General features: G+C 40.2%; 1 protein-coding gene across 2 annotated transcripts in view; it reads left to right on the top strand.

The window, feature by feature from the left end:
• The first annotated feature begins 2,681 nt into the window (after positions 1 to 2,681).
• DDX17 (DEAD-box helicase 17) overlaps positions 2,682 to 12,526 on the top strand; it is an 18,304-nt gene continuing 8,459 nt past the window's right edge. Inside the window, exons 1-10 of one of the 2 annotated variants that reach the window (XM_019961800.2) lie at positions 2,682 to 3,066; positions 7,045 to 7,195; positions 7,648 to 7,747; positions 8,359 to 8,492; positions 8,801 to 8,866; positions 10,127 to 10,268; positions 10,565 to 10,725; positions 10,808 to 10,980; positions 11,322 to 11,432; positions 11,565 to 11,626. In XM_019961800.2, the coding sequence (XP_019817359.1) occupies positions 3,017 to 3,066; positions 7,045 to 7,195; positions 7,648 to 7,747; positions 8,359 to 8,492; positions 8,801 to 8,866; positions 10,127 to 10,268; positions 10,565 to 10,725; positions 10,808 to 10,980; positions 11,322 to 11,432; positions 11,565 to 11,626 (1,150 nt within the window). In that variant the 5' untranslated portion in view covers positions 2,682 to 3,016. The remainder of the gene's footprint in view (positions 3,067 to 7,044; positions 7,196 to 7,647; positions 7,748 to 8,358; positions 8,493 to 8,800; positions 8,867 to 10,126; positions 10,269 to 10,564; positions 10,726 to 10,807; positions 10,981 to 11,321; positions 11,433 to 11,564; positions 11,627 to 12,526) is intronic. The other variant, XM_019961801.2, reaches the window with a different exon arrangement.

Here is a 12,526-nt window from a genome sequence, read left to right as displayed (position 1 = left end):
GGACAGTTTCCATCCCTGGTTTGGGAAACTAGGATCCTGCATGCCACGTGAGAAAAAGTTAAGAGTTGAACATTTTATTAATATATGGTTCCTTTTTCTCTTTGAAATCCTATTTTCTTTCTAGAATTTTATACTGTAGTTTCATATCAAATGTCTTATTCATCATTTCATTTTCTCTGTGTATAAAAATTTCTTTTGGATTGTTATTGCAATTATTGAAACACAATTAAGCAAAGCAATATATTACAACCTTAATAACTATTAAACGGAAGTAAATTTTTTAATGGAAATGCCTCTTTTAATAAGAGACTAAAAATAGTAGCTCCTGTATCCATGGAAAAATATTATCTTGACAATTTTTTTCTTTCTATAGCCATTAAGAGCTGAGAAACTTTGATCACACAATTTAGTAGGTGGGATTGAAAAGAGTTTTGTTATGGTAATGTCCCTCAATTATTTGATCTTCTTCCAAGTTATAGGGCAGAAATCCAGTAATCTATGTTAAGAAACTAAAGGATCAGCTGAAAATTCCCTGTAGTCCTCCTTCTCTATTGTTGAAAACTAAGAACCAGAATTCTGATTTGCAAAAGGATATGTTACGAAGTCATTACTCTTTTCACAATATTAGGGTTTCTAATTGTCCTTCTATTTGTCACCTCTGAGACTGTGAGTAGAAGAGAAATATTTTTGTTTGTAAAGTGGAAGGGTGCAATTTTTAAAAAATTTCTCAGTCTATCAATTTTAGAAAAGACTATATATAATGGGACTTCCCTGGTGGCCCAGTGGTTAAGAATCCCCCTTGCAATGCAGGGGACAGTAACATCCCACATGCCACACGCTTATGGAGCAAGTAAGCCCTCCCAGGGCAACTAGAGAGTAGCTCCACTTGAGTCAAGTAGAGAAAGCCCATGTGCCAACAATGAAGACCCAGTGCAGCCAAAAATAAAAATAAATTCTTTTAAAATGTCATTTGATCACGAAGGCCTTCTCAAGACAGCTCATGTAAACACTCTTACAAGTATACGTTGCTCCGCCCCCCTCCCCCCAACACTATCCCTTTTCTATGCTTTAAATTTTTGTTTTAGTTAGCAATTGCCTGATATTTGTCTATCTCCCCTCTGGAGTGTTAACGGCACAGGTGCAGGAACTCGTTTGTTCACTGCTGTGCCACAGTAGCTGGCACAGTGTGTGGACCATTAGACCTTCAACACTTGGTCCAGTAAATCCATGACTGTCCATTTTCCTTACAGCCTAAGTGACATCTTCTCGCAGGTCAGGAAACTCCTTCCCTCATGTTCGTTGCTACTGCCTGCTAAGTCGCTTCAAGTTGAGTCCGACTCTTTGCAGCCCCATGGACTGTAGCCACCAGGCTCCTCTGTCCATGGGGTTCTCCAGGCAAGAATACTGGAGTGGGTTGCCTTCTCCAGGTAATCTTCCCAACCCAGGGATCCAACCCGCATTTCTTATGTCTGCATTGGCAGGCGGGTTCTTGACCACTGCCACTGGGAAGCTCTTTTCTTATGCTACCTCTCTAACAATTTGGGAAATCACTCATAAGAGTAGGAGACCCCACTCAGCCCCCCAAATGGGGGCTTCACCACCTGTAGAAATAAGAATCCTTCAACAAGTTACTCCACAAGGGCCGTAGCAGCTGACAATCCTGTGAAGCCGTCTGGCCAAGCTTGTGAGACTTTAAAAGTGAAATTAGAAAAGGAAGCAGGGAGAAGTCAGCCAGCTTAGATGGAATTGAGAAGGCAGTCTAGCCTGTTTCCTGTTTAAAAACATGTACTTATGCCTTCACCTTTTCAGTGTCTGAAGACCACCGCTTTTAAACTAAATCTCTTCCTCCGGGGAGAGCGCGAAGAGCCAGTAACAGATCTCCCGAGGCAGCGCCATTTAAAGTCGGCCCAGGGGCCTCAGCGTCTACCTTATAAGAGGGGCTCCACCCACATTTCAGCTCTTTGTTAGTCAACCGTGCCCAGCCGGGAACAACGTAAATATTCTGATCACAAAATGCACTTCACTGTGAACGAAGCGTAGGATAGCGGTCTAATTCAGCTAGGACCTCGGCGCCTGACCAACTCCCCCTAAGAACCGACCAGGCGCCTCCATCATGGCCGCCGACTACAGCGCTGAGAGGCAACTGATAGGAAATGGCGCCGGGGCGCTCGGCCAGTCTCGCCAGGTCCAGGGCGACGGGGCCAGAGGGCTGGCAAGACCGTCTAGGAGCGTCGGCCAGGGTCCCTGAAGACGGTCCTCGGATTTTAGCACCTAGAAACCCTGAAAGTTGACGCCTGCAATATGGAGGACGGTTATTGTCTCTGCAGACCGATTTGTACGAGCAGGCCCTGATTCCGTCTCGCGTCGGAACCCGGCAAAATCCTCTATTCTCTAAACAGAATGCGTTACGCACACTGCGCATCTTCGCAATAGTGGGCCGGCTAACGACGCCAAGAATGTTACGTCGCTCTCCCCATCCCCTCCCCACCCCTAGTCCTGGTTCAGGAGGCGCGAGAACTCTACGCCCAATCCGTACTTTGTTTTTCTGCTACAGACCGCGAAGTGCGCCCGTCTCCGAAATTGACGTAAAACGCTTCCAAGAATACCCGTAGTACTCCGCGAAGCCCTCAGGCTATTCCGAGACGCTATTTACGTATCGGCTCCGACGTACGTAGCGTTAAGCTGGAGCAGTCTCAGCGCCGGCCGCCATTTTGTGCAGTCGCTGGGAAGGAAGGAGACGCCTAAGCCGCGGCACTGCCGGGTTTGAGCGTAGCCAAACCTACCCACTGCTTTTATAACCCCGATTCTCTGTGTTTTGCTCCCGTCTCCGACGAGAGAGGCGGCGACGGTGGCGTCTGCGACGGGAGACAGCGCGTCGGAGCGAGAGAGCGCCGCGCCTGCCGCCGCCCCAACAGCGGAGGCGCCGCCGCCATCGGTCGTCACCAGACCGGAGCCGCAGGCCCTCCCGAGCCCGGCCATCCGTGCCCCGCTCCCAGATCTCTATCCGTTTGGGACCATGCGCGGAGGCGGCTTTGGGGACCGGGACCGGGATCGTGACCGTGGAGGGTAAGGGGGGAGGAGGAGAGGAAAGGCCTTGTGTGCGCGGGGGGCGGGGAGGAGGTTGCTTCCTGGGGAGACCGCAGCCTGCGGTCAAGCGGAAGACTGGGGAGCTGACTGCAGGCCTAAGAGCGAAGCTCCCGACTGGGAAGCGAGGCGACCGGGGACTTAATAGCAGTTTAGTGCGCGGGCTTCTGGTGGGCTTGGGCCCCCGGGTCGCTGGCAGGGCGGTGGGGGGAGGGGGCGGCGGCTTGGCGACGCCCCAGCCCCTGCTTGCGGACGGTCGTCGTGGCGCGGCGCGGCCGGGCCTCAGTCCCGCAGGCAGCAGGAGGGGAGCTCTGGCCGCCGCCGACCCAGCCCGGGCCTCCTCAGTTTCCCGGCTTTCGAGCCCGGCGGATTTGAGCAAGTCATTTGATCTCTCCAAGGCTAGTGTTCATCGTGAAATGCGGATGTTCTTGCTGAGAAAGAAGGATGAAGTCTCCCAGTTCACCCTGGGAAAGTCTTTTAACGGCAAATGGCTTCCCTGTTTATGGAACTGGAAACCTGGTTCGAAACTAGAGACTTTTAAGAAGCGGACTTGCAGATTTTAAAATATTTTAAAATTACGTTTAGTTGTACTTTAACTCGAAGGAAGCACATTGGAATGCCAGCGACATTTGCTGATATTATTTGCTGTCTAAAACTGTCGTTTGGCGGGAGGGAGTTTTTTGTTTGTTTTAACGTTTCTTTTTTCTTCTCTAATTGGCCTGAACCGTCAACGTCTTGGTCTAACTTGAAATGTTTTGATCTAGTAATGCCACGGTTACTGGAAGTTAACAGGATTAAACGTGAAGTCCTCCCAGATACTGAGATTCAAATCTTAAGGTTCCTCTTAATCGAAGAAGTCGCTTTAAAAAAAGTTTTATCTATGGATAAAAGTTTGGGGGACGCCACATCTTAATATATATAGATTTTGTGTGTGTGACCTTGGGCAAGATCCTGAACCTTTGTGAGCAGATTTTCTCTTCCGAAGGTGGGGATAGTAATTGCATTGTTCCCCAGAATTGAGATAGTAGTAGGCATCCTGTTAAAGCTGTTTTCGCCAAACATTTTTGTCTTTTGTGGTTCAAATACACAACTACCAGACCTAATAGTCAAACGCTCCTCAATTATTATTTGATTTACTGTGGCTCAGCTGGTAAAGAATCCGCCTGCAATGCGGGAGACCTAGCTTGGGAAGGTCCCCTGGAGAAGGGAGAGGCTAGCACTCCAGTATTCTGGCCTGGAGAATTCCGTGGACTGTATAGTCCATGGGATCGCAAAGTCGGACACGACTGAGCGACTTTCACTTACTAAATAAAAAGGATTATTTTGACTTACACTTTGTTCGGAAAGGAAATACTTGATTTTAGCTTTAAATTCAGAAGACTATAAGTGGAATGTTTGCTTAGTGTTTCACAGTATAGCCAAAGTTATAGTGAATTTCAATACAACCACTTAGGAAAAAGAACTTAATGTTTCCTAGTAAAATGAAAATGACCCAGAATTCCTCTCAAGCTTTATACCCTAGACTCATAGGCCTAGAAAAACCCTTGTACATGTTCTTCGGTATCCATGTTTATAACAGTGTTATCTATGACAATATTAGAAACAGCTCAAATGTCTGGATAAATTCGTCCCATAAAATACAATAAAGCAGTAAAAAAGAAAAATTTATATCAGCATGTATGATTCACAAACATAATATTAAGTAAAAATACAAGGTGTTCTAGAAGGATAACGTAAGTAAACCAACAGATGACAAAACCAGAATACAAGGGAATGGCTAAAATTCGAGGTACTCATTGGTATGGGGATTCTAAACTTGAGATAGGCACATAGAAGCTATCAAAGTACTGATAATATTATTTCTTTACCATGGATGTTTTGTATTTACCATATATATGCTTTAATAAAAGGTTTATTACTCGAAAAGCAGAAAAAGTGAATTGCTGATCCATACTTTGTTTATCCTATATTGACTCTTAAAGTATCAGATATTAAGAAAAGACAAGAAATAATGTTTCAAACAAAATGGCACTTTCATAAGTGTGCCCTAACTCCCCCTTTACTATGAAATTTCTTTTGTTATTTGAATTGCTATTGTTCTTAACTGTACAGAGCTGAAATGTATTATTTTGAAAGGGGAATGAGTGAGGTAGTGTATGTACATGTACAGTCCAAATGCATTGTACATGATTCTGCATGTTAATGTGTAAATCTTTGAAACTGGCATTTATTGCAAATCAAAATTAATACTCGAAACATTAAGGAGCAGCATAGTATGCAAGGGGTTAGGATATGTGGATATTTAAATGATTATACAAATGCACTCAGGTTCTACAAGAGGAAAGGCTCTCTTGGATATTGTAGTCAACCTTATAAAGGGGGTAGAAAGCGTATTTTTTAAGAATCCCATGTTTCAAATTACAGTGTATCTTTAGAAAAGGATGATATGTCTTGGTTAAATAGCCAAGGCAATAGGGAAAAAGGAAAAACTTTGAAAAATAAGGGCTATCTTGAATAAGTCTTGGACATTTTTTTCAAAAGTTCTGTTTTCTTCTAGGTTGTTATTTTAAGATCTGAGTAATATTGGAGTGCAGCAGCAGCATTGAAATTGGCATTTTTTGGGAACCACATTTGTTGTTGTTCAGTCACTAAATTGTGTCTGACCCCGCAGCACTGTGGACTGCAGCACACCAGGCTTCCCTGTCCTCACTGTCTCCCAGAGTTTGCTCAGATTCAGGTCCATTGAATCAGTGGTGCTCTCCAACCATCTCATCCTCTCCCTCCCCTCTCGACTGCCTTGGATCTTTCCCAGCATTAGGGTCTTTTCTGAAGAACCACATAATTAGGCAGCCAATCTCTGAAAATTAGTATTTGGTCATTTTTCTTTGCAAGACTGACAGTTTAAAGACTTGGCTTTTTTATTTGTAGAGAACCTTATTTATTGATAGAATTGTGTTAGTTGCCTCACCTAAAAGGGAGAGAGGAGGAGGGGTCAGCCTCCAATTTGGTCTTAAGCCTGAGGATGTATTGAAGGTGTTGATTGGTATTGATCAACAGTAATATGAAGGTGTTGATTGGTATTGATCAACAGTAATACAAATGGAATCTGCCAAGTTCTGTCTTTTTGAATTAAATACTTAATGGTCCCAATAAAATTACCTTCCATCAGTCTTTGTATATTTGTATTTAGAGAAATATCTAGTTGGCTCTTTAAGCCAAGAAATTTTAAGAGCATTTTGAGTTCCAGGAAATTGACATGCTTTAGAATGGTTACTACATTTACTGCCTGTTGATTAGTGGAACCACTTGCAAAATGATGTTATGAATGAGTTAGAGTAGAAAAGGAGAATTAAATTTGGTGTAATGTTTTCAGGAGTAAGGAAATGGGATGGAAACATTGTATATTTGTACACCAAAACAATGTCCTATGCCTTAGTAGGTTGAAATACAGAATTGAAGACCATCTTAATCTTAGGATTCTTTGTAGGAAACAGAACATTTCAAGTTTGGCTAATGGCCATATTTGTATTCCAGTTGAATTTGTCTGTTGTGAAAGCAAGATAAAGCAGAAAGAATGGTTTTTAAATTGTTTTAAAGACCTCAGATAACTTTTTCTACCTGTCCACAGTTTTGCCCTAATTTAAACTTAATATCCTCACTTAGCTTCATTTCTGAATATTACATAAGAGTAGCGATTTCTGTTCACTTTAGTATTTTTAGCACCACTTAAAACAGTACCTGGTTTATAGTTGATACCCAGTAACAATTTGTTGAATGAATACAATTATGCCAATTTGTACTGTTTACTATGCCAGATACTGTTTTAAGTACTTTACACAAATATTTTTTTTGGAGGGGGTTGGTAGTATCTTAAGAGTTGCATCTTTTTACATGTTTTTATGGCACCTGAGATATTTTGCTTTAAAAATACTAATAAACTGAAAATTTTGATGTTTCTAGATTTGGAGCAAGAGGTGGTGGTGGCCTTCCCCCAAAGAAATTTGGTAATCCTGGGGAGCGTCTACGTAAAAAGAAGTGGGATTTGAGTGAGCTCCCCAAGTTTGAGAAGAATTTTTACGTTGAACATCCAGAAGTGGCAAGACTGACTCCAGTAAGTTTGAGGGGCGGTATTTATTTACCTTTTCTTCACATACAATAATGAACCAAGTAGATAAATTACCCAAAGTTTACTCATATATAGCCAAACTTTACTCATATATTTATATACAAAGTTTACTCTTGTGTTTTTTATTCTGGTGTGGTGGGACTTTTCCTTTGGTTCTTAGGAAAGCTGATACTCATAAGAGAAAGCACTTGATTCTCATATGTTGTTGGTTATATTTCATCTTTCTGAGTTAACTGTTCTTGTGTGGAAAATGAAACTTACTGCCTGCTTTGTTGACTTAGAAAGTTGAACATACGTGAAAAGCGCTGTAAGAAATGTTAAACATATTTTCCATTGTAATTGTGAATTTGATAATTGTTATGCTATATTAGAACATAAAGTTTTGCACATTTAGAATAAATTGGTTACTGATTTGTCTTACTTTGTTTCTTAAATAGTATGAGGTTGATGAATTACGCCGAAAGAAAGAGATTACAGTGAGAGGGGGAGATGTTTGTCCTAAACCTGTGTTTGCCTTCCATCATGCTAACTTCCCACGTAAGTGCTTTTCATTCTGGGATATTAATTGTTAATTTAGCTTGAATGGTCACTGTGGTCATAAGTTATTTAAAGGTTTTGACCCAGCTCAGGATTTTGTTGAAAAGACAAATAGAAACCTTTCACAAAAGTTCAAGTTTTTTTTTTAAGGGGGCGGGGTTGTCTTTTTAATGCTCATGTGTTCTCAATTTAGAACTTTTTTTGGGTCTTTTGCAAGGTTTTTTTTTTAATTTGGTTTTCATCTTTCCTTGGGGTTTTGCCCTCTACGTTTTAGAAAAATAGCAAAATAAAATTGCTTTCTACCTGGATAAAATTTGGATTAGATAAACAGTATCTAATGGCTACTAGGTACCTTAGATACTTTAGACCAATGGTTTTCAAGTTTTTGAGAATAAGGGTAGATGGCTGTGGCAGTAGCCTTCTTGAGAAGTAGTCAGCAGGTCAAATAACTGAATTTCAGTAACTGAAGACAAAACTACTGTTTCTCTTGGAGAGATGTAAAGCTGGATAATTCTTGCCTTTGGTGAGCTTAACAAGTTTTTATAATTTCTTTTGGCTGTAGTTTCACTTCTTAGTTTTACCTAAAAGCAATAATATCTGTTCTTGTACAGAATACGTAATGGATGTGTTGATGGATCAGCACTTTACAGAACCAACTCCAATTCAGTGCCAGGGATTTCCCTTGGCTCTTAGTGGCCGGGATATGGTGGGCATTGCTCAGACTGGCTCTGGGAAGACGTTGGCGGTATGTAACCCGCAAGGGAAGACTTTTCATATTGTGGTAACTTATTTTACTGTTGTAAATATTACATATATTCTCAATGTTTAAAATTCTAATTCAGATAGTGGAAGTAATATTTCAGCTTTTTTAGCTATCTGAAATATGTGGAAGCATTTTATGTTCACATTTGCATTGTATATATGTGTAAGAGATGTGAATTCTGTTTTCCCTTTCCTGGTTTTACTTAGACATTATCAATTACTGTGATAACTTAGAACAGTTACTATAATGGCTTAGTTTTGGCGTAAGACTGTCCTTCTTTTCTCCTCCAGTATTTGCTACCTGCAATTGTTCATATTAACCACCAGCCTTACTTGGAAAGAGGAGATGGCCCAATTGTAAGTGTGTTTCAGTTTGTTTATACTTCAAAAAATAACTAGTTTATTATTATGTTTCAGGCACTGTACTTTACGTGTGTTCTCAGATTTCATTCTCAACCCCACCTTCCATATCTGGAGGAAATATTGTCTTACTGGTAAATCTTAGGCACAAAGCAATTAAGTGACTGGCCCGGGTCAGACAGTAATTAAATTGCTGAGCTTGAATTTGAATCAGTCTTACTTTTAACTACTGTGCCTGTTACCTTCATATGTAGGCATTTTCTGTGCATTAAATGCAGATGCACTGCTTAATTGCCCATTGATACTATGAGGGATACAAAGGTGTAAAATGAGATTCTTGCTCTGTGGATATAAGTCAGGTTTGGGATGTGTATTTTTTGTGTTTAAGTAATGCTTTTGTAAATGTTTTTGAGCAGCACCATTTTCTGGTTTGATCATTTTCAGTTAATACTATTTACTGTAAGCTTTCAGTAGTGGTCTTCAAACATTTTGAATGCACTTTCTTAACATTTTTTTAATAGAGCTTGCACTCACTATATGTTTATAAGTATGTACATTATACAGTATGTCTTAATGATTCACAACAAGAAGTAGTACATTAACTTTTCATTACATAATATGTAATGTATTTCATATGGCTAATGGAGTTAGCAATATTATCATTAACTAATGTCTAATGGATTGATATACCAAGTGAGAGTTATTGTTACCAGCATATATGATTCCTGTTTCAAAGTGTCTTAATTTTATTTGACAACTTCTTGTCACATTGTGTATAAATCAACCTTGTTTTTGCCAGATTTGCCTGGTCAAGAGCTTAAACTAGATGTCAGGAAAATGTCAGCTCTGCTCTTTTCTTGTTCTGGTATTTAAAGTTTGGGACTTGTTTTTGGGACTGGTTTTGTTACAGGAATATTGTAGCTACTTACTCATTTTGTGAGTTGTTTAGTTAAAACTAGGTAATACAGTCTATAAATCTACTTACGTAGCACACATTAATGAATTGTGTCAAAAGTCAACCATCATACTACATGGCAAATATTAGTTCTCAAATTGGATTGACCAAAAGATTCATTGAGGTTTTTCTGTAAGATGTTAGGGATATGATTTTTAGCCACATTACAGTGCAATATCTTAACACCTGCTGCCTTCCCAGGCCCCTACCACAGATTAGACAATAGAGAAATAACCTTTTTGCACTTTTTTTTGTTGCCCTTAAACTTGGAGTGATGTCTCAAATGATTTGTTTGCTTTAAGTGTCTAGTTCTGGCTCCTACCAGAGAGCTTGCCCAGCAAGTACAGCAAGTGGCTGATGACTATGGCAAATGTTCCAGATTGAAGAGCACTTGCATCTATGGAGGTGCTCCTAAGGGTCCCCAGATTCGAGATTTGGAGAGAGGTAGGGAAAAAAGAGCATTTAAGAATTTTTAGTTTTATTTTACCAGGTTTTGTAAATGAAATTGAAGAGGAAAATAGTGGATTCTGGCGGGGTGGGGGGGATCAGTATTTTAGTAGCTTAGAAATTCTCAAATACGGTTAAAATGCTATTTTAGGAAAGTCCAGTGTGGCTAGAGATTTAATGGGGTTTTTATACATAAATTCTTGTTACATCATGTTTTTTTCTAGGTACTTGCTGAAGTTTGAACAGCATTTAAAGAATTCTTAGTTGAATAGATCTTTGGTTTTGTTTTACAGGTGTTGAGATCTGTATAGCTACTCCTGGACGCCTGATAGATTTCCTGGAGTCAGGAAAGACAAATCTTCGCCGATGTACTTACCTTGTACTGGATGAAGCTGACAGAATGCTTGATATGGGCTTTGAGCCCCAGATTCGTAAAATTGTTGACCAAATCAGGGTGTGTAAAGCTTACGTTTTTTTAATATCCTTTGCCTATAGTGGTTCCTTAATCTAAAAGAAACTCTTTCTTTTCCTGATAGCCTGATAGGCAGACATTAATGTGGAGTGCCACCTGGCCGAAAGAAGTAAGACAGCTGGCAGAGGATTTCCTTCGTGATTACACCCAGATCAACGTAGGCAATCTGGAGTTGAGTGCCAACCACAACATCCTCCAGATTGTGGATGTCTGCATGGAAAGTGAAAAAGACCACAAGTATGAGAGATTTCACTGTTTTGATAATGCTGATAAAACTTTTCCTCTAATAATCTTCTAAAATTAAAGTGTTATTCATAGAAGCCAGTATTGCCTAGCCTTGAACACATTAAAAGCATTGTTTTCCAACAATCCATTATGTATGTTTTCAGAGCATTGAGGTTAAAGGCAGGAATTCTGGATTCTTAAATTTGACCAGCTCTGATAATTCCCAGCTATATTGAAAGTAATTTGAAAAGAAGATACTAAAACTTTGAAGGGTTGAATCTGGAAACATAGCTTCTGCGTAATGTATAAGGAAGTCTTCTCTAGATGACTTCATTGTTTCGTGTTGTTTTCAGGTTAATCCAACTTATGGAGGAAATAATGGCTGAAAAGGAAAATAAAACCATAATATTTGTAGAGACGAAGAGACGCTGTGATGACCTTACTCGAAGGATGCGCAGAGATGGGTAAGTGCAGCACTGATGTAATTAATTTGCCTCGGATTTTATAATTCAGTAGGAATTTGTAAATTGGTACTGTTAATGTTGTATAGTATTTCAATAATTCCTAATATGTACTTGGCTTTTTTCTTCTGACAGTTGGCCAGCTATGTGTATACATGGAGACAAGAGTCAACCAGAAAGAGATTGGGTACTTAATGGTGAGTTCAAAACTAAGCATTGTCCTTACAGTGTATTTCAGGGATTGACAAACATTCTGCAAAGAGCCAGGTAGTAAATATTTTTGGCTTTGCAGATTTTATAGTGGTTTGTGTCACAACTGTTAGCTGCTATTGCAGCACAAATATAGCCATAGACATTATGTAAAGAGAGCCTGGCTGTGTTCCAGCAAAACTTTATTGCAGAAATGGGCTTTGTGCCACATTTGATCCTTAGACCAGAGTTTGCCTAGCTCTGCCCTGGTTTTTTGAATATTGGGAGCATTTTTGTCATCTCCACTGTACTTTTAATGTCAGTAATGCTGAGTCTTTATACTACTTTTTCACCACTTAAACATAAGTTCTTGCCTTTATAGATACATACAGTGGCCTGGAAGCTCCTGGAAATTTTAATGGAGGCTTCATCATGTTAACTCAGTCTCCACCTCCTCTCATGTCCTCTGAGGGTTGAGAGTGGGGCTCAAAGTTCCAAACTTCTCCAATCACGGCTTGGTCTTTCTGGTGACCAGCTTCTGTCCAGGAGCTATTCTGGAGCCCATTAAGTGTCATTTTGTTAGAAGAGATCTCTTATCACCCAGGAAATTGAGGGATTTAGGAACTCTTTGTTCAGGTATCAGGGTCAAAGGCTTTTAAGTATTAGAATAAAAGATTCTCTTAGCATCTCTGTTTCATGAGGGTTTTAGGAGCTCAGTGCCAGGAACTGAGGGTAGAGACCTATAGATACACCTACATGTATGTATGAATATATATATACATGAACTGTATATTTTATTTCTATATATATATTCTATTATTTCACAGGCCAAAGCTATGGTTTCCCCTTTGATTTCATGTCTTTTAAACTTCCTCTCCCTTTCTCTATCCCTTCCCCTACCCCGACTT

Source organism: Bos indicus, chromosome 5, assembly GCF_029378745.1.
Source record: "Bos indicus isolate NIAB-ARS_2022 breed Sahiwal x Tharparkar chromosome 5, NIAB-ARS_B.indTharparkar_mat_pri_1.0, whole genome shotgun sequence".
In the NCBI taxonomy this organism is placed as follows: domain Eukaryota; kingdom Metazoa; phylum Chordata; class Mammalia; order Artiodactyla; family Bovidae; genus Bos; species Bos indicus.
This window is presented reverse-complemented; position numbering and strand designations above follow the sequence as displayed.